The following is a 13,116-nucleotide window of genomic DNA, read 5'->3' as shown; positions in this document are numbered from 1 at the left end:
TTTATCTTTTTAAGTCTTTAAGTTTTTTGACTATTCCCTCACACAGATTGAAGGGAGAGAGGTGGTCCCTATCTGCAGGCTGCTGAATGTCTTGAACAACACTGCAATCACAACCCACCGTGTGACTAATCTGAAGGCTTTCAGTCAGCAGACTTGAAGATCCCTGGTACTAGTGATATATTGCATCCACCTCACTGCTCCAAATAATAATATAGTCTTGTTTAGCTAAAGTGTTCTCCATACAATCCCACTTGATCTTCAATGTTGCAGAATAAGCCCTACTGGTACTTTTAGCAAGTTCCTTTATCCAGTTTATGGTGGTAATCCATTACAGAAGCTCTTTAACAAAGACACGATGCTCATTATTTTGCAGGATTGCTGGAGACACAGCATTGAACAAGAACATTCACGAGTCCGTCAGTGCACAAATCAGGAAGAACTTCGCTAAAAGCAAGTGGAGGGTAAGTTGCTCTTTATCCCACAAAGAAATAAGGATTTAACACAGCAGTTATTTTGTTTAACAATTACCAATTGCACCATGTGGACTGCTGTCCCATTTTATATCTTCCCAACCCTCAGACTCTGGTCAGTGCAGTCACATTCAACTAGTTAACCATCCATTCGATGTAGGATGCACAAATACTTCTCCTGCCTAGGTGGAAAATGGAAAGAATTCACAACAACAACAAATGGGAGCATCATGGAGCACACATGAGGTGGTGCAGTGACTCACTGGTTAGCACTGCTGCCACGCAGCACCTGGAACCCAGGTTCAATTCCACCCTCGGGCCACAGTCTGTGCAGAGTTTGCACGTTGCTCACCTATCTGCATGAGTTTCCTCCCACTGTTCAAAGTTGTGAAGGTCAGGTGCATTGGCCATGGAGAAATCAGGGGAGGGTGGATTAGCCATGGGAAATGCAAGGTAGATGGATTGGCCATGGGAAATACAGGTATGGGTGGATTGGCCACGGGAAATGCAGGGTAGGGTGGATTGGCCACGGGAAATGTAGGGTAGGGTGGATTGGCCACGGGAAATGTAGGGTAGGGTGGATTGGCCATGGGAAATGTAAGGTAGGGTGGATTGGCCATGGGAAATGTAAGGTAGGGTGGATTGGGCATGGGAAATGCAGGGTGGGGTGGATAGGCTGTGGGAAATTCAGGGTAGAGTGGATTGGTTGTGGGAAATTCAGGTTAGGTGGACTGGCCATGGGAAATGCAGGGTAGTGTGGATTAGCCATGGGAAATTTAGGTTAGGTGGATTGGCCATGGGAAATATAGGGTAGGTGGCTTGGTCATGGGAAATGCAGGGTATGTTGGATTGGCCATGGGAAATGTAGGGTAGGGTGGATTGGCCATGGGAAATGTAACGTAGGGTGGTTTGGCCATGGGAAATGCAGGGTAGAGTAGTTTGGCCATGGGAAATGCAGGATGGGGTGGTTTGGCCATTGGAAATGTAGGGTAGGTGGACAGGCCATGGGAAATGCAGGTATGGGTGGATTGGCTATGAGAAATGTAGGGTAGGGTGGTTTGGCCATGGGAAATGCAGGTTGGTGGAAATGCAGTTTAGGGTGGATTGGCCATAGGAAATGCAGGGTACGGTGGTTTGGCCTTGGGAAATGCAGGGTAGGGTGGTTTGGCTATGGGAAATGTAGGGTAGATGGATTGGCCATGGGAAATGGAGGGAAGGGTGGATTGGCCATGGGAAATGCAGGGTAGGGTGGTTTGGCTATGGGAAATGTGGGGTAGATGGATTGGCCATGGGAAATGGAGGGAGGGGTTTCAGGAATAGGATGCTGTTCAGCAGGTTGGTGTGGACTCAATGGTTGGAATGGTCTGCTCCCACACTCTAAGGATTCTACAAAACCAATGTTACAGCAATTAAGCACTCCATTATTTTGTAAAGGTTGAACCAACAGAGAGCTTTTTTTTACAGTGCGGTATAGCAGTGAGTTAGTCCCACCATCGACAGGCTTCCTTGAAAGAAGATCACAAGTGGCCTTCAGCTGAGACCAGGAGTCGTCTGTTTGTGAGGGTCTTCAAGTGCAGATAAAAGGGAAACAAAATTAGAAATTGCTGGCAAAACTCAGCAGGTCTGGCAGCATCTGTGGGAGAGCACAGAACTAACATTGTGAATGGACAGACACTTTTCTTCAATGAGTTCTGATGAAGAGTCACCAGACTCAAAGCATAAACTCTGCTTTCTCTCTCTCACACACAGAAGCTACCAGACTTGTTTAGTTTCTCCAGTGATTTCTGTTTCAGATCTCCAGCATCCACAGTAAGCACAAAACTTTTAACTTCTACACCCCAACATGACACCAAAACATGACACGAGTTCTGAAGGACAATAAGTGTAGACTGCAGGTTGAGAATGGTTATTTCCTTCAAATGGGGCAGCACTTTGGATAAACTGTCAGCACATTAACTCTGGTGGAGCCTGTGTTATTTCATTCTAAATGGATTAAAAACATGGTACCTGTTGAATGTTTGGAGTCTGTTTTACTGAATATAAACTGACTGCAATAAACTGAAATGAGTTTCCCTGTGATAGAGCAGGGAAAATGAAAAGCTGCAATTTGCTACTTTTCAGGTTTCCTCGTTTTCCCTCCACCTTTTATCATCACTGCCCTGCTTCATTTGAGAAAACCTTTTTATTCATTCATCAGAAGTGTTGCTGAAGACTGGCATTTATTACCCATCTTTAGTTGCCCTTGACAAGGTGATGATGAGCTGCCTTCTTGAACCACCACAGCTTGGGTGGTGTAGGGACACCCACATCGCTCTTAGGAAGGGAGTTCTCAGATTACCATCCAGTAAACATGACAGGGCCCAGTGAAAGTGACGCTTACAGTGATATCATTTCAAGTCAGGGTGGTGTGTGACTCAGAGGGGAACCTGTATGTTTTGGTGCTCCCATGAATCTGCAACCCTTGTCCTTCCAGTTGGTACAGATCAGATTTGGAGGGGGCAGTAAAAGGATTCTTGGTGAATGTTTGCAGTGTACCTTGTAGATAGTAAACACTGCTGCTACTGAGTGCGAGTGATGGAGGGAATGAATGTTTAAGGTGATGCTATCAAAATTATTAAATCATCTATTCAAAGTCTTCCAAACAATTTTATTGCACAATTTATAAATCTTCAGAATTATTCATGTGCTTTAAGACAGATTTTCTAATGGAATACCTTCCCTGGTCTCTATTATTTGTAGTTTATTCTGTGTCACTCTGCATAAAATGTACAGTTTCAAAAAAATTGGACCAAAACTGTTTTCCTTCCTGAATGTAATGGAACTAAATGTGTACTTGATTGTAGCAAGCGTTTAATGCCACGGCTGTTATCAGACACATGAGGAGGTTGCACCTGGGCAGCAGTCAGGATGGATCGAATCTGAGTGCACAAACTAACCGCAAGCCCGGCAATCCACTTACAGATGTCCCAACTCGTAAAGAGTGTAAGTACTTTACAACAAAGAATTATATTTATCGGAGGAGGGGGAGAAGAGGGAGTTATTTTCAGATTGACCTGAATGCATCAAACCTGGAGTGCATCCAATGAAATTCATCCTCACAAAATTTTTCAGTTTCACAAAATACATTTCGATACTCAGATAATAGGCCGTGAAACGTTAGCTTGCCCTCTCTCCATGGATGCTGCCTGACCCGCTGTGATCTGCAGCATTTATAGAGTCATAAAGATGTACAGCACGGAAACAGACTCTTCAGTCCAACCCGTCCATGCCAACCAGATATCCCAACCCAATCTAGTCCCACCTGCCAGCACCCAACCCATATCCCTCCAAACCCTTCCTATTCATATACCCATCCAATTGCCTCTTAAATGCAGTAATTGTACCAGCCTCCACCACTTCCCCTGGCAGCTCATTCCATACACGTACCACCCTCTGTGTGAAAATGTTGCCCCTTAGGTCTCTTTTATATCTTTCCCCTCTCACCCTAAACCTATGCCCTCTAATTCTGGACTCCCTGACCCCAGGGAAAAGACTTTGCCTATTTACCCTATCCATGCCCCTCATAATTTTGTAAACCTCTATAAGGTCACCCCTCAGCCTCCGACGCTCCAGGGAAAACAGCCCCAGCCTGTTCAGCCTCTCCCTGTAGCTCAGATCCTCCAACCCTGGCAACATCCTTGTAAATCTTTTCTGAACCCTTTCAAGTTTCACAACATCTTTCCGATAAGAAGGAGACCAGAAATGCACACAATATTCCAACAGTGGCCTAACCAATATCCTGTACAGCCGCAACATGACCTCCCAACTCCTGTACTCAATACTCTGACCAATAAAGGAAAGCATACCAAACGCCTTCTTCACTATCCTATCTACCCGCGACTCCACTTTCAAGGAGCTATGAACCTGCACTCCAAGGTCTCTTTGTTCAGCAACACTTTGTTGTTTTCAGTACATTTAGACAAGACAAAAAGCAAAAAGGGAACATATTCCAACTTTGCATGGCCAGTGGACATCTCCATCACTGAGAGGGCACAGAAAACATTTGATGGGGCACTTCATCCAACACTTTGTTTCCCAGTGAGGGAACAGTGTGCTAACACTGCTGAGCACCTTCAAATTCACAATTCACATTCCTGCTGGTGGCAAGCCTTACTGCATGTGAATAGTCAGTAAATCAGCCTTTTTAATGGGCAGTGAGCACAATCTCATTAACCTTAAACACTGTGACAGCCTTTCTGTTTCTGTCACTGGCATTGGAGCTGATCGTGTATTTCTTACATGGCAGCCTCAAAACAAGAACTTTAGCAGTTGTTGGTTTCACCTTGTATACATATCACTAAACGCAACCTGGAAGAAAAACATTTCATCGAAAGGCAACACGTAAATAGAGTTTTAATTTTAATTGCACATCAAATAACTTACATAGTGCTCCAGTCAGTATAGGCACAGACTGCTGTCATACTCATCAAGTTGCATATACATATAAAATTCCTTCTGTTCTGACCCGGCGATGTTCCTTCACCTGTGGACCCTTCGTAGCCCATTGAATCATGAAAAACAATCATAGCACAGAAGGAGAGCATGCAGCCCATTGTGCTAGCTCTCTGCAAGGGCAATTTGACAAGTACCACTGTCTGCATTTTCTCTGTAGCTGCTGCTGTTTAAGTTTCCCTTGGTCTTATCCAAAATCCCACTTGAAAGCTTCTGTTAGACTTAGCTCCACCACACTCTCAGGCATCGTATTCCAGATCCAAATCACTCGCTGCCTAAAGAGGTTTGTCCTCATGCCACCAATGTATCATTTGCCAACCATCTTTAACCCAAGCCCTCTGGTTCTCAATATGTCCATCAATAGAAGCAGATTTACTGCGCTGAAACACTTCACGTTTTTAGTCTTCCCTAATTACCTGTAATTTCTGCTCCTTCATGAGCTCCTTTCCAAAGATGATGATGGAATCTAACCATCTCCCCATCAGGTGGTGCATTCCAAATCCTCACCACCCACCCACATAAAAACCTCTCCCCAGTGTTGCCCAATCTAATTTGACATTCAGATTACAACTGTATAATCATCCTTTGGAAGCCACTTCCCCCAATGTACCCTTCATGGCTTCAAACATTTCCTATGTCATCTCCTCTTGGTTTTCTCTGCTCTATGGAGAGCAATGGTCTGATTAAATCTCTCATCCCTGAAACAATTTGAACAATTTATCTTCATGTTCTCTCCAAAGCCTTCACATTCTGACTATTTTGCTGGTTCCCTTGATTATTGCTTTTCGGTTGAACTGTGACAGGACCATTTCAATCTATTATAGGTTTTGACAGATTCTGAATTACTAAGTCCTGGAATGTTGCTATTGCAGGGTACAATTTCTCAAAGCCCGTTCAGCATCTTATGTTCGCCCAGTTGACCGTGAGTGAGTACAATAAGGCTGCATTTAATGATATGGGTTCTGAAACAAGAAAGGTCCCAGAAATGGTCATTGCACTCCTTCCAAAGCCTGCAATTTTTACCAAATCAACATTTGACAGAGACATGGCATTCTGCTAGCAAATGGGCAGTACAGATCTAAAGGACCCAATGGCCTATTTCTGTGCTGCATCTATTCTCTGATTCAATGTGTCATTTACCATCACACCTCACTTGAGCAATGTCCTGCATGCAAGGAAAGAATGTTCTATTTACAATTGTTAGAGGTTTCCTTCATCATTTTTGTGAATTTCTGCCAAGGTATATATCAATTGCATCATTAGAACAAATTATCAAGGATTTTTTGAGGCCACAGTGTTCGACTGCAAAGAAATTAACCAAAAGTTAACCACAGGAATATAGGAGCAGGAGCAGGAGCAGGCCATTCAGCCCATCCAGTCTGTTTCACCATTCAGTGAGATCATGGCTGATCTGTGGCCTGCCTCCATATACCGGCCTTTGGTCCGTATCCCTTAATACCTTTGACTCTGATCTCCATCACCTGCAGTCTTCACTTTCTCCAAGAACTTATTTCTGTCAGATTTAAAATTAACAACTGATCCAACATCCCCCGCCTTTCCTGGAAGAGAGTTCTAAATGTCTACCACCTTCTATATGTAGAAGTGCTTCCTAACATCTGGAAAAAGCATCGGATGAGTATATGATGGGAAGGGCTTCGAGGGATATGGGCCAAATGCTGGCAAATGGGACTCGATTAATTAAGGATATCTGATCGGCATGGATGAGTTGGACCTAAGGGTCTGTTTCCGTGCTGTACATCTCTATGACTCTACCTCTCCAGAACGGTCTGACCCTAATTCTCAGACTGTTGCCCCTTGTTGTGGAATTGCCAACTATTGGTCTTTATCTACCCTGTCCTGTTAATATCTTGAGGACTTGAATCAGTATTGATGTGTGTGTTAATTCTTAAACTGATGCTAATCATTGTTCTCTCAGTGTTTACGTCTGCCTTTGACTCATTGCTTCCTTCTCCATCCTGATGGGTTTCCTGTAGGTGTGTCTCCATCCACTGCCTGTAGTATAGAATCGTCTGTGTCTTCACCCTCTGGAATATCACCATTAGGATCAGAGGGGAGAGCAAGATCAACTACAGTAACCACAGTGCACACTGGGAGCAAATGACAAGCTCCTTCATCAGAATCGAAAGTAGGAAACAACATCACTGTGATGCAGCCCAGAATTCAAGTGATTCCACCCTGTCATGTGCACTGAAGCCTAGAGGGATCCCAGGAAAGATTTTTAAGGCCATATTTTATACTGTAACTCTTATACGATACATGTATCATAAACATTGAACCATGTGCTGATGGATTTAACAGTATCTGGTGCTGTGCATATGAGTCTGGCAATGCTTTATTTCACTTTGTATAAATGCAGCAGTTGAAAAATATAATTTTCCCAGTAATTGTGCGAAATGTACCTCCAAAATAGCATCATTTCTCCAGGATGTATGTTTTCTGAGGAATGAGACATTAACTGGACTGCACAACCCTTTGCTTATTTCTTGTGCTCTTGTTGATTGTTTTCTCTTACATGAAACTGTTTCCTTTTACAGAAAGTGCAGAGCCCCTTTTACTGTACCATTGCGATAGACAGCATTGAACTGACAGAACCGGGGTAACAGAAATGCTGTGATATTAACCTATCGGGGTTTAAAATGTTGTATACTAAAACATTTTTGTCCTAAAACGGACAAGGACTTTTAACTATTTCAGGGCTAGAATCCATTGTCACACTTGCTAATTCCAGCTTTAGTGAATGTCTCTAGTTGTACATAAGGAAAGTCATCTTTAGTTGAGTTTGTGGATTATCTGCTGATACAGCACTGTTATATTGCATCTTTTTAATCATGTCTTTCTGTTTCCAGTTAAAGTTTTTGTAGCAACCTTCAATATGACTTGGTTTGTCTGAGATAGACGAATCCTAATCAAATTACATAGATAGATAGATAGATAGATAGATAGATAGATAGATAGATAGATAGATAGATAGATAGATAGATGATATATTGAAAAGTAAGGTACTAAAAGGCTTACTTATGCCTTTCTTGTTAAAAATTTCTTGTAGACAGAAAGGTACTAGAAACTAGCTAAACAACTTTTACACCTCATTAAAAAATAAATAGACAAACATTTAAAGCATCCCCAAGGAAAGCATAGACCTGTTAAATCTTAATCTGTTTAAATTATTTCAGTATTTTAATAACACTTTTCAATTCCAGGACATTCCCTGAACCATGTGACAGGATTCTTTGGCAGTGGGTTTTATTTTTATATTTCTGGTGGGTCTGGAACGTTTTAAAAGCTGTTTTAGCTTTTGTTTTGGCTGACACTGAGCATGGTTATTAAATGACATCAGAGACGTAAAAGTACATATTTCTGTGAGCAGTTTATCTTAAGGGACATGGAGAAACCTTTAATAATATTGTTTCAGTAAGAAAAAAGCACGTGCTCATCAACACGACCTCCGAATTTGTCCTGGTGACCATTAAAAAAAAGTCAAACACATTTTTTTGACATCCTTCTGTCGAATACTGTATTCAAACCATCAAAGGTAATGTCACCATAGTCCTGGTCTCATTAGAGAGAGAGAGATAGATGACTGGTGTTGGTTTAACCTGAGGGTCACCACGCCTCGGACAACGGGAAAGGTTGAGAAGGAGAGAGTCCTTCACAATCACCTCAGCAGATGCAGGAATTGAACCCATGATGTTGATGCTACTATGCATTATATATCAGCCATCTATGCTTACCAACTTCCACCTAAAGCCATTCAAGCTTATAAAGCACCCTCTAATATTTCGATATTAACTATCATTTATCAATATTTATCAGCATTTTCAGGATGGCCTGACAGAACTTTCAATGTTGCTGTTGCACTGGTTACAGATTTCCCACTCACGGGATGTGGGTGTCACTGGCTGGCCCAGTATTTATTAATTACCTGTCCCTAGTTGCCCCTTCAGAAGGTTGGGGGTGAGCTGCCTTCTTGAACCGCTGCAGTCCACCTGCTGTGAGTTGACCCACAATCCCTTAGGGAGGGAATTACAGGATTCAGACTCAGCAACACTAAAGGAAAAGCAATATATTTCCAAGTCAGGATGGGATGAGTGGCTTGGAGGGTATCTTGTAGGAGGTGGTGTTCCCATGTATCTGCTGCCCTTGTTCTTCTGGATGGAAGTGGTCGTGAGTTTGGACAGTATTGTCTAACAGGCCTTGTGAATTTCTGCAGTGCCCTTGCTGCTTCTGAGGGTCGGTGGTGGAGGGAGTGGATGTTTGTGGATGTGGTGCCAATCAAGTGGGCTGCTTTGTCCTGGATGGTGTCAAGCTTCTTGAGGGTTGTTGGAGCTGCTCCATCCAGGCAAGTGGGGAGTATTCCATCACACTCCTGACTTGTGCCTTGTAGATGGTGGACAGGCTTTGGGGAGTCAGGAAGTGAGTTACTCACCACTGCATTCCTAGCCTCTGATCTACTCTTGTAGCCACTGTGGTTATGTGTGAGTCCAGTTGAGTTTGTGGTCAATGGTAAGGCTTGAGGATGTTGGGATTGGGGGATTCAGGGATGGTCAGTGAATGTTGGCTAGATTGTCTCTTATTGGAGATGGTAATTGCCTGGCATTTGTGTGGTGCTCCAGAGCTTAACCTCCCAAATCTAGAAAGTATGGGAATCGTAGCATAATGGTTATGTAATCCAGAAGTCTGGCCACTTGATCTTAAGACCTGAATTTGAACCCCACCATGACAATTATGCAATTAAGTTGAATTCGGGAAATAAATTTGGAACAGCAATTTGAATCAGTGATGGTGGCAATGTAATAAATGGATTATTATTAAACACAACTAGTTCACTTTAGGGTCAGAACCCTGCGGCCTTTCAGCACACGATGTTGTGCCGAACCTGATGCCAAATTAAAGAAATCCCTTCTGCCTACCCTTGGTGCACATCCCCCCCCATATTCATATGCTTATCTAAGAGTCCCTTAAACGTTATTGTCCTGTGTACATTACCAAGGTCAGCTCCCAGCTGCATTCCTGTAAAAGATGTAGATCACCAAGTTTCTCCAGCTGTTCCATATCACCTAATGATCTGATACTGTGGATTAACCTTGAGGCTCCTCCCTCAGATTGACTCCTTCCATGTAGTTGAGCATTCTATTCTCTTGGTAACTGCAGTTCCACAGTGGTTCGAATATTGATGGTTGAATTGACTAAAACCCTTCCACATTTTTTGGCTCCACCCTCAGCTCATTTCATACCATTCGTGCACTACTTATGTCAGCAGGTTTTCTTTCTCTCTTCCTGTGTGCAGTATTACACATATGTCTATGTTGTACTTCATCAGCCATTATCCTGCCAAACTACATATTTTGTCTAACTCAGTTTATAATTCCCAAGCTGCCCCTTCAGAAACAGCTGAGCTGCCTAGTTAGCTGTCCTGTGGTGCTCTCTGTGTCTGAATAGTTTGCATTGAGCAATACTTTGACCTCGTGAACACCCAACTTGCTAATTGCTTCTTCGTGACCTACCCTTTCTGACAGCTACCCACCGCCCTCTATGTTTCAGCTAATTCCTCCTCCATTCTTCAAACTTGGTTTGAAGCTAAATACTTACATTTGTACAGAATTTATTTCCCCCAATTCATTTTCAAAGTCTTTGCACTGGAGATGTCACTAGCTCAAAAGAGTCAAAGAGGCTAGCCAGACAGGATCGTCACCCCAAACTGAGATTAACTGCTGTTCCTGGGTTGGGATGGGAGAGGGGAAAATCACACTTTGCAGTATAATGGATTTCACAGCATGAACAGAGGGAACATTTACTGGATGCATAAAAGAAATTAATGTCTGCAACAAATTCATTGCTCTGAAAAGTGATTCTTTAAAAGTGAATTGTTGATGTTTCATTTTCTGGAAGGGTTAAAAAACCAGATGGTATAACTTAATAACGTAGGACACTGGTTCTAGAAAAGGATATCGCGGGAACCAGGGTAACATTCTTGTAAAATTAGTTACGGGAGAAGATGATGGAAGTAGACAGTATTGGTTCAATGAGACAAGTTGGCATGTTGCTGGAGGAAAAAAGAATTGATGGATATAATGAGGTGCTGATTGGGTGAGAATGTGATCATTAAGTGTAGCTAGGCTCTTATCTATCATAAAAAAAATCTATCATAAAAAACACATTAGCACAGTAATCAGTTACTGTGATGTGACTGCCTTGTTGTAAATGCACTTTCAAGTCCTCTTAAAATAACCTTTCCTGAAGATTTCTGGCAATGGAAATGGTACGCTTTGCCCACCAATGTTTTCTTTGGGCCTTTAGTTGAGTTGCAGATGACCTCAGTATAAAGGAGTCTCAATATCTCTGGGAAACCGTTTTATTAACGAGAGAGAGAGCGCAACCTTCTGCTTTCTCCATGGGAGGAAAACTTGTACACAAAGATGACACACAGCTCCCCATTACATTTCAACTAGCTATAGTATCTTATATGGCTAAGAACAAGTAGTGCACACTGTCAGTGTATTATCCAATTGATACAAATTTGAGAACTGATTCAGATTTAATTGTGAATTGAAGCCTGTGTGCAAATGCATGTTGCACTGCAATGCATGAATGGATGGGGTGTTAGGGTATTATCTACACACCCCTTCATTAACCTTTTAATTTCTTTTCCCTAAACACATTATCAGAGCATAGTGTCGAGAAGCTGGGTCGGATGAGTTCTGCACAACAGTTAACATTCGAAAAACACAAAGACAGTATTTCCCGTGCAATTAACTTGCTGCCCATGAATCGTAATGTTGCTTTACCTGAAGTTTTAATTTTTAAAGAAGACCACGAGCTGGTAATAGAGTAGGCAGAACCCATCACCAAAGGATCTAGTAGGACTTTCAAATCTTTCACATTGGTAAAAGAGCAGTTGAGGACAGTGATGTGCGAGTGAGTCACATGACAATAGGAGAGGAATATAAAACCTTGGGGGAAGCAGCAAAGGGAAGCTACATTTTCCTAATAAGCAATTCTTGGGCATGCCCTATTACCCACCTATCAGGTAGCTTCATTACTGACCTGGCAGGAAATTGTTGGCATGTGCCATCCTGGCTGGGTGATAATTGTCATTGGCATTGGCAGCTCAAAGGAAATGACAAGGGGAGGGGCAAAAGAAAGAGCTAAAACAACTTTGGAAATTTCTCAGCGAATTGTGTAAAAATATGCAGGATGTACAATTTTACACATTGGAATGAGCAAGGAGAGGGTTTGGTGAGGTTTCAGTGGAGATTTTCTTAGCAAATCAATGGCTCATTTGAATAACGAGCGATCCCCATGCAAAATTTAACTAAGGGAAATTCTAATTGCAAGCATTCACCTTTAGTAACTATAAGATTTTCAAGTTTGTGGGCATGTTTTAAAAGCTTCAAAATATACTCTTTAAGCCCGGGAATGTCTATGTGGCAAATATTACTGCAAATTTCTCAGTCAATACATTTTTTTCACTATATTTTGTCCAATATGTACTTGTAATGTGCATGTAATGAATGGATTGCAAAAGTTTACTCCTTCCCTAATAATTCTGATCATTCAAATAATTCTGGTAATGGTTTAGCAGATTGAATATGGGGCCTATATAGCAACTGACCTGTCCAGGTTCTCTGCCTTTGACAATCATGTATACATAATTTAAATTTCTAATGTATCGGGAATAATGCAAATAAATTGTTTCCCTGGAATAAATTAAGTTTTGATCGTCATAGCTATAATTGTCTGGTGTGCTGATTGTAATTGTTGTAGCATTAATCATTGAATGAGTTGTTAAGCCGAAGGTGTAAGTGTTTTCTTAAATTGGCAGAAAAACTGCTGTGACAATATTTTAAAGGAGTGCAAGAGAATTCTCCCAGGTGTCTGGGCTAATATTTAATCATCGCTGGAACAGATTATTATTAAATTATTACATTATACGTCAAGTCATTGTTAAATTGGTTTTTATGGGAGCTTGCTGTGTACAACTTGGATGCTGATTTTTATCTGTTATAAAGGAGACTACACTTACAAATTATTTCATTAACCATGGATTGCATAGTAGAGTCAATAGTTGTGAAAAGTGCAACATAAATGCAGTGTGCTTCATTCTTTCTTTCCTTATTAACTTTTGATAATGTGT

At 41.9% G+C, this 13,116-nt stretch overlaps 1 protein-coding gene across 1 annotated transcript in view; it reads left to right on the top strand.

The window, feature by feature from the left end:
- Nucleotides 1-12,715, top strand: part of camk1da (calcium/calmodulin-dependent protein kinase 1Da) — a 475,456-nt gene extending 462,741 nt beyond the window's left edge. Inside the window, exons 9-11 of the mRNA XM_043714161.2 lie at nt 374-461; nt 3,314-3,452; nt 6,956-12,715. Coding sequence (XP_043570096.1) covers nt 374-461; nt 3,314-3,452; nt 6,956-7,083 — 355 coding nt within the window. The 3' untranslated portion in view covers nt 7,084-12,715. The remainder of the gene's footprint in view (nt 1-373; nt 462-3,313; nt 3,453-6,955) is intronic.
- The last annotated feature ends 401 nt before the right edge of the window (nt 12,716-13,116 follow it).

The sequence above is a fragment of the Chiloscyllium plagiosum genome, unplaced genomic scaffold, assembly GCF_037043375.1.
Source record: "Chiloscyllium plagiosum isolate Xiang-an unplaced genomic scaffold, Cpla_swu_hap1 HiC_scaffold_23, whole genome shotgun sequence".
Classification (NCBI taxonomy): Eukaryota; Metazoa; Chordata; class Chondrichthyes; order Orectolobiformes; family Hemiscylliidae; genus Chiloscyllium; species Chiloscyllium plagiosum.
Note: the sequence above shows the minus strand (reverse complement) of the source record. Positions and strands in the feature narration are given on the sequence as shown.